Below are 15,688 nucleotides of genomic sequence, written 5' to 3' on the forward strand. Positions count from 1 at the left end.
TGGTTCCTCTAGTTTTATAAAACAATCATTCAATTCTTTCACAGAGTTTTTTTGAATAAACTTTATCAAACATTGTATATTTTTTTACAACTAATCCGGGGCTCAACAGTAGAGCAAATTTAGCATTAAAGATATAATTTAGCATGTGAATAAAAACATTGTGTTACCGTATGATGATGATATGATTATTATATCAATGTACCTTTTTTCAATAATAGAGACCTTTAATTTGCTGAATTTACACTTTTGCATGCAGACTTTGACCATTAAAATAGATACATCATAAAGCTTTCATTCAATCTTCCTTTGTTTATTGGGCAATTTCCGACAGCACGTGAATGCAGCGCGTACTTTGCTGAGCGGTCAGCTGACTCAGGGTTGTCATGTGACCTTTGCAGGCAGACTAGATCCCACTGAGGACTGTGGGGACAGCAATCAGCCCGGTGCTCGTCTGTCCCCGGTTTGTTTGCCCCATTGCACACGTCCAGCATGGCTTGGACTAAATACCAGCTGTTCCTCGCGGGACTTATGCTCACAACTGGCTCTCTCAACACATTATCCGCAAAGTGAGTACATTTAATTCTGTTGTTTACTGGTGTCATGTGTTCATAGTTAAAGTTCATTCACTGTAGGATGGTTTCCTGGTAAAGCAGAGTACCAATGCTTTATATAAAAAATGAGAATTGTAACTGTAACGTCAGTACTTATTTACTAGCTGATTAATCGAACTGGCTTGTTTACTTTTGTTACAAATATTAGCATGCTATCCTCTTGTAGTTGAAGCTACTATTGTATCTATTTGCTAACCTATTGTTAGCTTGTTAGCTTCACGGTGGGGCTAATATAAACATCCTTATCGAGCGTTAAGTGTGATAAAAAGCTAATGGGGGACAGACATTTTAATCTCTGTTATTGACATGATAAGATTTATGCCAGGAAGCAACTCAGGATGGGATGTAGAGACACTTTAAAGCGGGTTATCTTAAGTCAAATAACAAATTGATTGTACAATGGCATTATCATTAGCTATCTGTGTTTAAATACAAATAGCTGGCAAGAAATATGATATGCTTATTAGCTGCAACTATCTATAACTTTAATTATTAAATGCAAATTAAATCACATCTTGAAATGGCTTGTTTTGTCCTACTGTTAATGTTAATGTTTTGAACTATTCCCTTGATAAACGATCTAAACAATCGATTAGTGATCAATAGTGGTGACTGTTAGCTTTCTTTTGACGGGGAAAGAGCGATAAATCATCGTCATTTCCGTCCTGAAATGATGGTGGATTTATTTAAAAGACTGCAACTCACAACTACTTTCATTTTCAGTTAACCTGCAGATTATTCTATCATATTATTGATTAACCCTTTGGTCTTTAAAACATCACAAGAAAAGTGAAAATGTCCTTTTAATATTTTTAGATTACTTGTTTTCATCCACCAACAGTCCAAAACCCAGAATATATTTGATTTACCAGTAGAGAAAAGTGTAAAAAAAAAAACCTCACAGTTGAGAAGCTGGAGCGAATATTTGTTATTTTTTCTTGATATATAATTTAAATTATTTATGACTAATACATGTAAGCACTCTCTAGTTATTGTCAAGATAGGAAGAAGTTTTTCTGTTCTAGTGAAACTAGACCTTCAGCTTTTTTAGCTTCCCCAATAAATCTGTGATGTCAGCTCCCTGCTGCTTGACACACTTCTCTGTCCTTTTGTGGGTATTGTCAGCAAAACAAAACTCAAGAAATGTTGAATGAATCACGGTCTGAGTGTTAATGTGTCAGACGAAGCAAGCTGTGTCATGTTGCTCGGAGGAGAAACGGCAACTAACAGGTAAAGTTTCACTACAGTCACCTGACACCGGCCTCGTCACAGCGCCGCCTCGCTGGGTTTAAAGCCCCATAGCTGAGATCAAATACAGCATGAAGATTGATAGTTTATGGTGCAAGTTCCCTCTTTGCAAACCTGCACCACATTCAAGATAATCAACCCAAACACAGTGACCAGAAACAAACAGGAACAGTCACCTCAGATTTGGATCAAGTTTCTCTCTGTTTGGACGAGCTCTGGACGTTGCAATTTCTTCCAACGTAACTGTTGGAAGAAATTGCAGTGTCATCACCACATTCCCTTGTCTTGCATTTTAAAGCCGACAGGACGCTCACATGCTGGTCATGCTTCCTCTGACTGTCTGATTATAGAAGTCAGTGGATTATATGGACTTAAGTACTCATTAACTTCACAACCAACTGCATCCGAATCATTTTGTCTGACTGTCCAATATTCTATGTGAGGGCAAAGTGAAACAAAATGTGCTCTCACTGCAGAAATCTTCCTCACACTGGTATTTATGAGTTGGTTGTCAGTCAAACGCAGGCATATTATGAAAAAATACAAAATGAGAAACAAACAAAACTCCGTTCTACAATCAGAAACGTATTGTTGCTCATTCTGTTACTTGTTTGTTCATAAAATGTCCAAAAATAGTGGAAATTGTCTGTTCTATTTTCCCCATAGTTAAAGTGTTCAGATTGCTTGTTTAGTTTAATATTACATATGACAGAGAAAGGCAGCGAGTCATCACATTTGAGAAGCTGGAGCCAGCAAAAGTTTGTAAATTAAAATGACTAAAACAATTATTGATTATAAAAATAAATGTTGATTAATCAACTTCTCTTTGCAGCTCTATCTGTGTGGCAAACCCCTTTCATATTAAACGACTTTCTTTTATATTTTGTTGTGTAAAATATCAATAACGGCTTCTTGTCTGACAGATGGGCCGACATGTTCTCAGCGAAGGGTTGCCGCGATGACCCTGAACATCCATTTACTCACCCGTTTGTACAGGTAAAGTAATGAACTGTGACATTACTATATAGCAATTTATATTCACTCCACACCACATTGGACCTAGAGGGCTGTGTATTGATCCTCAATTCTGTCTAGTTACTCACCAAAATGTGTCTGAGTAGAGCTGGGCCACATGGCCAAACTCTCCTGTCACCATACAGGTCATTTCATATCACGATATAGCACGTTGGTAACGCCTGTATTATTCTCCTGTGTGAATTAAACACTTTGCAGATAAAAAAAAAAAAAACACAGATTATTTTCTGATTTCATTAAGAATGTTAGTGCAAAAATGAACATAACAGTCTCAAGTGAAATAACCAAGACAAAAATACATAAATTATTCTAGCTTTACTCTGACTATTATTATGGGCATACACACAAATACCGAATACTCAGATTTGGTACAAAAGTTTAATTTAACTGAATTTGATCTGATTTCTGAGAAATTTGAGTTATCATGTGCTTGTTATTATCAATTTAGACAACGTAATTGTCTAAATAATAATTATATTAAATTATCGGCCAGCCCTTGTCTGTAGGACATTATCAAATTCCATCAAGTACAGTAAACTGGCATCAAATGCCTCTTAAATAAGTTTTTGCCAATTTTAGTTATGCAAAGTTCTGACACAGCTGCTTGTTTTTAAACATTTAACTTAGGATGCTTTTATTGAATGGATATTTTTATAGAAAAACTTATAGTTAACTTAACTATATATAAAGATAACAAGTGTATATATATCATTTTTCTTTTCAAAGTAAGATTTCACAAAATAAAATTGTTCCGTTGAAGGTTTTCAGACGATACCCAGCTCCATTAACCTCATCCTTCCATATGAACATTTATGTGTTTGCACTTCAAATAAGTGCAACAAATTTAAGACCCTCTTGAAACGAGATGATGCATCTGAAATGAAACAATACATTTGTTCAGTTTTCTACCAAAAGTAAAATCCAATCAGTTATTATTGTCTCACTTGTTGTTCCCAAAAATAATTGATAATCTGTTTCCCCTCTCTGTGACTTCCTCCCTCTCTACCTGTCCAGGCCGTGGGTATGTTTCTGGGAGAGCTCAGCTGTATTGCCGTCTTCTACATCTTACTCTGCCACGACAGACGAAGACCCGAGCCCAAGATGAACGCCGGCCCGAGCTTCAACCCTCTCCTCTTCTTCCCTCCCGCCATGTGTGACATGACGGCCACCTCCCTCATGTATGTTGGTAAGTGACCTTAAGAAGCCTTTTATCTGTTCACAAGCTTGTTTAAAGGGGTTGATTTTTTTTTCTTTTTTTTTTTTTTAAATCCCTGATCTATTCTGCCCTTCAAAGGTTAAATGTAATGACTTAAGTCCCATTGGCCAAACAGAGTTATCTACTTCAAGTCACAGATAATGTTGTTGTTGTTGTGTGTGTTATGCAGCCAGTACTTTCAGCTTTATTGAGCAATGTGAATTGTTTATTTATGCGACGTTGAAAAGAAAGTATTTCAAGAAGGAAAATCAACTTTTTTTCCTTTTTTTTTTTTTGCAGCTCTCAACATGACCAGCGCCTCCAGCTTCCAGATGCTGCGCGGAGCTGTCATCATCTTCACCGGTCTGCTGTCTGTGGCGTTCCTGGGGCGACGCCTGGTGACCAGCCAGTGGGTTGGCATCTTCACCACCATCCTGGGACTGTTGATCGTGGGCCTCTCAGACTTCTTCAGCGGGCACCAAGACGACACGCACAAACTCAGCGACATCATCACAGGTGAGGTGGATTTAAGTTACAGGCTTTATTATCTGCTGTAATCCACTCTGTGTTCAGTCCATGGTGTTTCAGGATAATGGCAAGAAAAGTAAAGTGCAACACTTATTTGGTTAAATGTTCTCTAATGATGCAGTAAAGGATACTCAACCAAGCACCATGGACAGATCAAAACTCAAATAACCTCAACCTCAATACTCTCTTCTGTCCTGCAGGAGACCTTCTGATCATCATGGCTCAGATCATTGTTTCAGTGCAGATGGTCCTGGAGGAGAAGTTTGTCTACAAACATGATGTCCATCCTCTTCGGGCCGTTGGTACTGAAGGTACAGTAGCTTTTCATCTGCAGTTACAAGCAACATTGTTTCAAGAACACCAAAAGAAACATTTTGACTTATAACCCTTGTAGTGGTCATGAACAACAAGTCAAAACAGCCAAAGTCTTCATTTTCCAATGTTAACAAAAGTAAATATTGAGGAATGCAAAGGTCAAATAGCAGATACGAGTCACCATTTATCTAAAAGGGAAGAAATACCTCTAGTAGTAGAGTTTTAAATATTCTTGTGACATTAACAGGCACTGAACTTTCTCCACAGAGTTTGGCCAAATAAATCTAAACCTAAATGTCAAATTGTTAAAGCTGCATTAGTCAATATTCTACACAATCAATGGATCAAATTACTTTGTTTAATATGAAAATAATCTCTTATAGTGATGAACCCACAGCTCTACGGAGCTTATCAGTATCTTTCAGGGCGTCACACCAGGTGGCAGCGAAGTCTGGGTTCCTGTATTTATTACATTTTGCTGCGGCGAGGAGGCGGCTTCATGTTTTACAGACGAAAAAAAATGATTTGTAACAAAAGTCAACATGTCACAGGAGTCTCAGGACTCTGTCTACTGATTGCAAGTACTCTGGCTACACCTTCTCATTTAAAGTTGAACTATTAAAACAGCTGCTCCTAGCTGCAGTTTTTGCCACAGAGTTGTTATCGGGTCACAAGATATTTGCAATAAACAGGAGAAGAAAGCGGTAAAAAACATGTTTTCTGCATCCAAGTTTTTCATTTGAGATGTATGTTTTTTATTTTATTTTTATTTAACTGGTCACACGCGTAGAGGGAGGGCAATAAGACTTTATTTTGACTATATAAGAAGGTTGTGAGCTGCTGTTTAATGTCATATGTAATTCTGTTCTCTATTTGCAGGTTTCTTTGGGTTCGTGGTCCTGTCGCTGCTTCTCATCCCGATGTATTTCATCCATGTCGGCGAATTCAGCGGCAACCCTCGGCAGGTCCTGGAGGACGCGCTGGACGCCTTCTGTCAGATCGGGCACGAGCCCCTCATCATGCTGGCCCTGCTGGGCAACACAGTCAGCATCGCCTTCTTCAACTTTGCCGGGATCAGCGTCACTAAAGAGATCAGCGCCACCACCCGCATGGTGCTGGACAGCCTGCGTACGCTGGTCATCTGGGCCGTGAGCCTGGCGCTGGGCTGGGAGAAGTTTCAGGGCCTGCAGGTTCTGGGCTTCCTGGTGCTGCTGGTGGGTACGGCGCTCTACAACGGACTGCACCGCCCCCTGCTGGCCAGGATACCGTGCTGCTCCAGGATGGTGAACACAGAGGAGGAGGAGGAGGAGGGCCCGGAAGAAAGGGAGAGGTTGCTAGGTGACGGCAGGGTGCAGAACAGTGACGAGGGCTAAAACCCTGAGTAGTCCCGGTCTACTGGACTGTCTGTCAAAGACATGCACCTTTTATGTAGTCTCTTTTTTTTTTTAAATATGGTTCTTGTTCACACCTCAGATTTTAACTGACCTCACTCAATGTTATACTATGTGGGAATGGGCTAGCTCTTTTAAAGGAATAGTTTGCCACATGAGTATTATTCATTTTGCTCTCCCAGTCAAGAAAACAAAAAAGTTCCAGAATTGTTCAACTGTTTCTTCAGATTAACAGAGGCCAGTCTCAAAGACCTTTTGTATTACAGTATAGATTTTTATAATTAATTCAAGTAAGATATGGATAACAAAACAACAACATAATCATTGATAATAGCCAGTATCAACATTTGCTCACATATTTTATATCCTTAAAACAATGCAGGATAACCACCGCTCCACCTGGCTTGGACTTCACTAAGGTGATGGAGGTATCAGGAAGTTCAAACTATCGCACTCTTAGATCTATGCAGAATACATATATCCAAGTGTGTGGATATCTCTTCTATCAGTTTATCCTTTAAAAGGTTTATGAAACCTACTGCCACACAAGATGAAAATGAATCCTTTTTAAGTTTTATGCAGATTTTCTTGAATCGACGGGTTTTTGATATTGTTTTAAGAACGGGTTTTATTTTTTTTTAATGTTGCTGACTGTGATGTACGATTGTGCCAAAGTAATGCCAACAGAGACCGGTGTTGCAGTGGTTCAACATTTATTTTGTAGTCAAGCTGCAGTGTCATCTCCTTAATCTATAATTTAGTTGAATACAGAATGTGTGCAGAAAAGCAGTTTTAAAAGAAAATGTGTGTATATTTGCTGATCTTAAATTTGGGGTGATTTGTTTTTACTGATGGACACGTATCAAAACGTCTGAGTTCTTAAACAGAGGGATTTACACTTATTATTGTAAATTCTGCTTCTCCTTGTCTGTTTTAATAGTTTAAGGCCGTAACGTACACTAAGAAAAAAAGGGAACTGTCATTAAATCACTCTTGTTGAATTGTGCATTAGCATTTTTACTCGGGTCTTTGTTGGCCTGCAGAAAACAAAAAATTGATGTGATGAGATGTAATGTAATGACAAAAAGAGGGATATAAAATACAATTCTCAAACAACCCACAAAGCCTGAAAAGATGTTTGTTCTGCATGATTAGATACAATATTGTGATTGTGGATTAATGGATTATTTGATCGTCAGAAATTCAATCTGCAAAAGTTTTTAAGGATCCATTTGGTGTCACAGTTATTAACCCAAGGAAATATAGCAAATATTCTCTGTTTCCAGCTTCCAAGCTTCCTCTTTTTTCGCTTTATAGTAAATCGTAAATGTAATATCTCTGTAATTTTATACACTAAAAGATTCATCTTTTAATAGAAGAAGATTAACTGATTATGAAAATAACCATGTTTACTTCTTATTACAGTTTGGATGGATCTGTTTTTTCATCAGAGGAAGAAAAAGGAAAGCAATGACAGTATTGATATTTGATGATACAATAAATGCTATAAAATAATGATTTTTAAATGCATTTATGTTAAATATACATAATATTCAACCGCCAATAACACTGTTTTTTCTGCTTTGCAGCATCCTGGGATCCAATGAGATGAAAATATAGACAAAATTGTGATGAAATGATGACGTTCGACAGCAGAAAATACCAGCTCAGCTCAGCGAGCAGCCAGTTAAGGGTCCAGTGTCACCAGTCCCACCAGCAGCTGACACCTGCCCTCACTTCCTGAGTCAACCCGACTTCCTCCCTAAAGACCGGTCTAGTGCTTTAATGGAGGTCAAAGGTTGAACACAGGAACCCCTCGAGATCTACACACACGACCCCTGTCCAGCTCCAGGAACAGGGTGAAGGAAATGTGTTAATTGACCAAATACACATAAACACATTGATAAAGAAGTAATGTCATTACCGAAATACTCAAAGAAGCTGCAAATAACTGAGGACTTTAAAATAATACCATAAATAATTGGTTGTTTTTTATTTGCTAGACTGGTGTAAGCAGTGTCTACATTCATTACAGACCAGGTTAAAATAATAAAAAATGATAAAAATGAATGGCTTAATGAAATAAAATGAATGGCTTACTATAGTTTTGTATATGTGGTATGACACACGGTCAAAAAATAATTTAAATTGAATAATGAGTGTGACTCTATAGAAGAGAACCGTTGTGGGCCCTTGTTAATTAATTAATTAGTACATTTCCTAATTATCTCACAAACATCGTGTCTCATGACAATACATAACACGGCCGCTAGATGGCAGCATTTCGCTGATAAATGAAACGCAGCTCTTCGTGTGGCTGGTTGTCGTTGTGAGCTGCTGCTGCCTTGCCAATGAACTGAGGGGACAAAGATGTTACATTATGTTGTCTACAGCAACATTATAGTCATATAGCACAGTGAAGCCATTATGTATATTATTAAACACATGTGAGGTGAATATCTGCAACGACACAGAAGGAAATATGTTGAGAAAAAATATTTTAGGATGTGTATATATTTTTCTTTTAGGAAACATTTTCATTGTATTATACATTTTAGGCTGAAATAAAAGCCAGTATGTTCATAGCAACACAGATGTGAACCAAATTTGGTTTAGGGAAACCTGTTTGCAGCTAGACAGTTGGGTCATGATCTACAGCCTCTGACATAAAAAAAATAATATTAAAATAAGTGAAAGTAGCACAGAAGACGCCCCTGGGACAGCATGGAAAAACTATTCCAGAAGCTGTTTTCTGGACAAATTTGTCCCGATGCGGCCTGTTCTCCCCTGAGACAAACTGAGCTTCTGTTAAGAACCAAGAGCAACAAAAGAATCCTGTGTAATGATAGATAGATAGATAGATAGATAGATAGATAGATAGATAGATAGATAGATAGATAGATAGATAGATAGCACAATAATTATGCTTTCTTGAATATAACTTCTGTCGTGTTTTCAGGGATTTAAACTTTTCTGCTTTGCATATTCAGGTTTGCTGCTGCTCGGAGTCTGTCGGCTGATGGATCTGGCAGAGATGTGAATCATTAAAGCTGCAGGGTGAGATGCTCTGCTGCAGCCTGACTGACCTTAATTCATCACCTGAAACGTTTCTATACGAAGTTACTTTAATTCTGAAAAACTGTTAAAAGCAGTTAAATAATGTCCTATAGTTAAAGGTATATTATGTGATATTTCCCCCTTTTACTGCAAACTCCTCAATGATTAAGACAACTATCTCTGGAACTACTCATGCTCACTTCATTTAAAAAAAAAAAAAAAGGTATTTCAAACATATCTGACATAATATATGTTTTTATTTTGTTTTGTTTGCAGCGGTTTATGCTCCTCGTGGCAGCAGCAGCAGCAGCATCGGGCCTAATGGTTTGTTATTCTGACCTCTTGTGTTTCCATTAGTCTCTCCTCCTGCAGCATCGAGCTCACAGCCGTGTGTGTACGTTTGCACACCGGAGCTGCAGATGGCCATGAACCTGCCGCACAGGAGGTGATTTTAATCCGCTCCGATGTAAACACGTGGTTTTTTGCTCAAAGGCACTGAGTCACCATCATATTTAAAAGCTTCCATTAAAGCTGCTCCTTTGGGTTGTTTACAGCAGAGGGCAGGCCGGGGTGAGTGTGATTAGTCTGCCTCTCCAGTGTCCAGCTAATGACCACTTAATGCTTTAAACTCCGACTGTGCAGAGCTGACAGCCAAAAGCACAATACCACAAAAGGAAACACGGGGCAGCAGATCACTCCTATCATCATTTTAATATTTCTACCTGCATTATAGGACCTTTTTTGTAATTAAGTTATCAATGGGTCATAGCGGTGCAAAAGTATTGGCATTAAAATGTAGCCTGCTTTACTAAAACTAAAAGTACTCATTATGCAGAATGACCCTTTAGAGAATATTGTACAATAAAGTCTTATTTTATATAATAATGCATCATCATTTATTTGTTGATTGCATTTTGTAGTATTAATCTGAATCTTCAAAGTCAAGGGTATCAACATACATGTAGAGGAGTAAAATACTACTTTATTCTGCTTATACTAGTATAACTAAATAAGAAATGCAGTAATTTACCATTGAGCAATTTCAAATCACCGCCTGTGTTTCTGTAGATCCACATTGAGTGTTATTTATTCAAGTCAACCACAGAAAATTTAAATAACAATCAACACATATTAAAACTTGAAAATTGAAGTATTTATACTTAAAGTCAGACAGTTGAGACAAACTCAAGGGACGAACATTTTGGGTTTTCTTTGTCTCTCTCTGATCATTTTTGTTCAAATAGAAGGTCAGTGTTTCTTCTGTCTGCAGCTGCTGCAGTCGCTCAACATGAACAGAAACAAAAGCAGTGGTAATTAAAATTGTGAGGTTTATTTTTTTCAATTTTCTGCAAACTCCACTACATTTCAGAGGGAAACATTTTTTTTTACTCCTTTACATTTCTTTGACAGTTTACTTTTCACAGATTAAGATTGTACTAAAACACATATACACCTAAATCATTAAATATTTAACCAGTGGTTTATCATTTTGACTTGTGAACTTGTACAGTAATTCAATTCTCACATAGTTATGTTTAAATTTAACAGTTTTAGGTGAAATCATCCCACATTTCACATTAAAAGAGCAAAGATGAGAGAAAAGTCCAAAAATGTAGCAGAACTTTTAGTTTTTGTTCTTTCCCCTCCTAATAATCATCCTGGGACCCTCCAGATTTATTTTGAGTATATAAATTAAAAGTAGCTCCACCTCAGTCAGCTACATCACTAACATGCTGTCATCTTTAATCAGTAGCTGAGGACATTTTTTAGCAGAACGGCTACTTTTACTTTTGCAACTTTTAGTACATTTATCTTTTATACTTATGATATCATCTTCATATAGTTTCAAATTCAACAACGTGTGTTCATCTCTCTACTGACATGTTTTTATTTAATTCATTTTTGTTGATTGTAGATTAAATATTTTTATATATATATATTTTTTACGTTTGTTCTGATCAAAAGGAAAACTACTTGTAGAAAAAAGCCCAGAAGAAGAGGAGAAAACATTTTGTCACAGGACTTTTTTTACTTTTCCTTAATTAGAAGATCTGAATAGCTGTTCCATCATTGTCTAGAATAATGGTGAGCAAAGATGAGATCATTTTATTAAATGATACTTTTAAGAACATAAAGACTATAATGTTTCATACGAAATACACAAAACAAAGCAGGACTGATCACAACAGGAACATGTAGTTACTTTCAGACTCACATTCAACCTCCTAAATGCAAATAAAAAATAATTTGAGTTCATCTCCACCTTAGAGAGAGTTCAGTGTTTGAAATATATTGTCTGTGTTCGGGATCACATAAATGGGGACAGTCTTGTTTTGACTTTATACACATCCCTCAGTTCTTTTTTTCCTTCTCTGTGGAGTTGATGGCAGGGTGCCATACAGAAGGCTGTGTACAATGGCCCAGGTCCCATTAAATCTGCGAAAGTTCCTTCCTGAGGCAAACATTGCCAGAAATAGTAATCTTGGCTTGGAGAGCTGGAGTCTTACAGAGGGGGAGCAATAATTCTCAGTGTAATAATGGAAATCATTTAATTCTGTCCTGCAGCCTGTGATCCAGCCGGGCTTCAGTCCGAGGTGCTCATTCAGTCTTCCTCCGCCTGATAACGCTTCCTGAAAAACACACAGCGAGCAATCAGCCGACAACAATGGGCTCCGTCAGAGGCTTTAAACTTCAGGTAGTCGGCTGTGCACAGCAGCACGGCTTTGTTTTCCACACAGTGGGCATGTGACTCATAAAAGCGTTGACTTTTCATTTTCATGTTTGTTTAAGCTGCACGGCAGAGTGTATCTGTAAAGTAGAGCTGCTGCCTCCTCTGAGCTCATTAATCAGTCATTTAGCTGAAGTTTTACTCATTGTTATCATGTTTTAACAGCGAGGTAAAGCTGTTAGTTATGAATAGAAATGATCTCACATCTCTTTCACAACAAATATGTTTTGATCTCTATTAAACACCAGATGTTATCAGATTCTAGCAGTGGTTTATTAAAGTAAAAGTACAGTAAAGCACCATATAAAATATTATATTACAAGTAAAGGTCTTGTATTCAAAGTAAAAGTACTCATTCTGCAGGAAAAAAATGTCCTTTCTCCTCCTATTTATCCTATTTTGTTTAATACTTTATACACTGCAGGTTGTTTAATCCCGTAGTTTGTTCTTTAACATACTGTAGATGTGAGGCCCCTCCAGTTGGACACATCATCCATCGGGGTGGTCCTGAGATGATTAAATATGATAGGAAAGAAGAAAATAAGCAGCACGTTTCCCTTATCCTTGAGTTTCTGTAAAATATTGGGTCATTTTACCACTTTGGGTTAATAAATCCATACTAGGAGTTCAGTGTGGGAATTTGGACATTTTTTCTTTAATCTTTAGCAATTCACATTTTTATCATGTTTTTTTAATGTAAAATTTAAATCTTAATGTATAAAGTAGCGTTTAATGGAAATACTCAAGTAAAGTACAAGTATATCTTGGAATTGTACAAAACTTAAGTGATGGTACTTTCCTCTGGATTATAATGTTTTAGTGTGTTTATAGGGCTGAATACACACATGAGACAATGAGGTGGCCAACAATTCATTTAGAGGACAACAGCCTTAATGCAGGGACAATATTCAAACATCTCTAGAAAAAGACAATCTGATTTTTTTTTAAAGGATTTTATGGCTGTGAGTTTTCTAGTGTTAAAGACAGATTTAAGTGTGGAGTGCTTGCAGTCCCTTAAACAGAGACGGGAGCCGCTGGCACTGGCACTAATCCCACCTGCCATCATTCATACAGCTCCACTGAGGACTGGCTTTGAAAAAGGAAATAAAGGTGAATAATAGTATCCAACAGGGCTCTGGCTGAAAAAAGTAATATTTCAGGTTTTACCAGAGATTTACGGATCAAATGTGTGCTTTTTCTTATTTTTCACTTTTCATCCCTGAACTTCCAAAGTAAACAATTCTGCACGGCTATGAAACCATAAGTAATAACAGGTTTATTGTTATGTGCATTACGGACTCTCCTCCTTAAGACACATAAAATCAAGCGGTGGGTGTATGAAGGTACATATAAATCATATAGAAATAAGGAAAATAAAACTATAACTTGATGACACAATTTAATGAGACTGCAGAATTATTGCACAGCTTCTGGTGCAAAGTGTCTCTGTAGTAGGAATAAATTCTGATGTTTTTATTAATACAAGTACCGTCTACATCTTCTGCAGTCTTTGTTTGATTCTGCCCCGAAAAGGATAATCATCGGCTCTCTTTCTTTTTAAATATTATTATGTTATTCCTTCAGTTTCAATGTAGATTATAAAATTAGAAATATGAGAGAATGCAACATTTACAGCTGGGAAACAATATAATGTTTGTTTTATTTTGTCAGGGTATCTGTGCTACAACACCTGGAGTGGCACACTCACACTAAATTCATATGTTGTACTGGTTAAATCATGTGTGTGTGTGTGTGTGTGTGTGTGTGTGTGTGTGTGTGTGTGTGTGTGTGTGTGTGTGTGTGTGTGTGTGTGTGTGTGTGTGTGAGATGTTTTTTGCACAGAAATATGCAGGGCTCTTAGGGGTTATATGATGTGTGCTCCTCTGCTGTTTGTAACATTTAAAGTAATACATATTTTTTATCACAGTGCCCCGTGTGTTGTGTAGCATGCATGCCTTTCTTTACAGTAAAAAAAAAAAAAAAAATTACAAATGATCTTCTGAATAATGGATTTATATCGTTCTGTGGCTGAAAAGGTATTTGAACTGAATGAGTACCAGCTTGTCACAGGCCCTAAAGGCTGATCTGAGGCCTGTGTTTCTGAACGCTTCCCACTGAAGGAGCTCATCGGCACCTGAAATAACTCGAGGCGTGCTGCGCTGCTACATCCTCTTCCCTGGATTGTTTTGACTGCATGATGGAGGGCAAACGTTAAAATCTCTATTTCTAATTTTAACCCGGAAAAGTGTCACTCGAAAAAAAAAACCCAGCATGATAGCAGGCAGTAGGCAGTCAGGGTCATCGGCGCTTCCGCCCCATGAAGCAAGACTTAAATGAATGCGGGCTTCAGAAGCCATTGTTTCAACACATGCGAGAGAGAGAAAAAACATGCGATCGGAGAGTTTGTTTGGGGGAGGAGGAGGAGGAGGAGGAGGAGGACAGTATCACGGCACGACAGTGGGAGAGAGAGAGAGAGAGAGAGAGAGAGAGAGAGAGAGAGAGAGAGAGAGAGAGAGAGAGATCATTTTAATTGACAGTTAGAAAAATACAGAAAGTATATAAACCTATAATAATTACAGATGTTATTAATGCTAATATCAAAGAGGTGTTGTTTTAAGCGAAATATCAAACGACAAATTAATTCATGTTAAGGCTACAGGGGAAAACAATGGTAGAATTAGTACATTGGTACAGTTTTAGTTATAATGTAACTGGTCAGGACCCAACGTGTGGATCCTGAGGGCCTCGCGGATGAGGTATCGCCTCTGAAGTTAATTGTGTTTTGGTGTTTTAGAGGGGAATCGGTTTCCTCTGTTTATTATGAGCATGGGGACGGATTTGCGTCACCGTGCAACTTGCAGGTCGAGATAAAGTTGCACAAATATTGAAAAGGGGAAGTTCTAACAGTCATTATAAAAGTCCCCCCCTCTGCTCCGGAAGAAATAAGGATTTCTGCTGTATCCTAAAATACTAAAACAGCTTCTATTTCGGGGGCAAATCTAGCAGGAATATCCGCTCATTTAACACGAATCACGGCCCATCAAAAACAGGATGAGAGGCGCTAATAGAGCCTCTCCTGGGCTCAGGGTCACGTGCTACACGGAGATTATTATTTTTTCCTATTTTACGTAATCCTCTGGCATGTTTTTATATTGCATTTTTAAAAATCTTTTTACAGAGAATGTATGTATTTTGTGTTCGAAAATAAAAAAGTTTAAATACTTTCTTAAAAATCTTTCTAGTCTTCTACATGTAAACTCGCCTCTGGAGTGAAATGTGATTTATTTCCTTAAATGAAAGAAAAAAGAAATCAACATAAGAGGTAATGGGTGTAATGTTTTGTTTTTTTGTGCGGTGATGGGTGGGGGGTTTCTCTTTAAGTAATCAATCCATCATCTCAGGATCAAAATTGCTCCAAAGTGTCCCCGGTCGTGTGTGTGTATGTGTGTGTGTGTGTGTGTGTGTGTGTGTGTGTTTTGGTTACACACCATCCTCATTTGTAAGGGCGTGATGTGAGCGACTGCAAAACATCCATTGGCCCTGAAAGCAACCAATCAGTGTCAGCGGAGGAACTTCAGAG

The 15,688-nt window shown here is 37.7% G+C and overlaps 1 protein-coding gene across 1 annotated transcript; it reads left to right on the top strand.

The window, feature by feature from the left end:
- The first annotated feature begins 368 nt into the window (after positions 1-368).
- slc35f6 (solute carrier family 35 member F6) lies at positions 369-6,846 on the top strand. The gene is made up of 6 exons (XM_054618510.1): positions 369-566; positions 2,783-2,855; positions 3,909-4,080; positions 4,390-4,605; positions 4,818-4,928; positions 5,812-6,846. The coding sequence occupies exons 1-6, from the start codon at positions 490-492 to the stop codon at positions 6,303-6,305; spliced, it is 1,143 nt and encodes a 380-aa protein (XP_054474485.1). The 5' UTR covers positions 369-489; the 3' UTR covers positions 6,306-6,846.
- Positions 6,847-15,688: the final 8,842 nt, after the last annotated feature.

Source organism: Anoplopoma fimbria, chromosome 18, assembly GCF_027596085.1.
Source record: "Anoplopoma fimbria isolate UVic2021 breed Golden Eagle Sablefish chromosome 18, Afim_UVic_2022, whole genome shotgun sequence".
In the NCBI taxonomy this organism is placed as follows: Eukaryota; Metazoa; Chordata; class Actinopteri; order Perciformes; family Anoplopomatidae; genus Anoplopoma; species Anoplopoma fimbria.

Excerpts from the sequence above, each read along its gene's own strand:
- slc35f6 (XM_054618510.1), top strand. The coding sequence starts at position 490 with ATGGCTTGGACTAAATACCAGCTGTTCCTCGCGGGACTTATGCTCACA. Across the intron at positions 567-2,782 it reads CTCAACACATTATCCGCAAA|ATGGGCCGACATGTTCTCAG; the intron begins GTGAGTACATTT and ends CTTGTCTGACAG. Across the intron at positions 4,929-5,811 it reads TCGGGCCGTTGGTACTGAAG|GTTTCTTTGGGTTCGTGGTC; the intron begins GTACAGTAGCTT and ends CTCTATTTGCAG.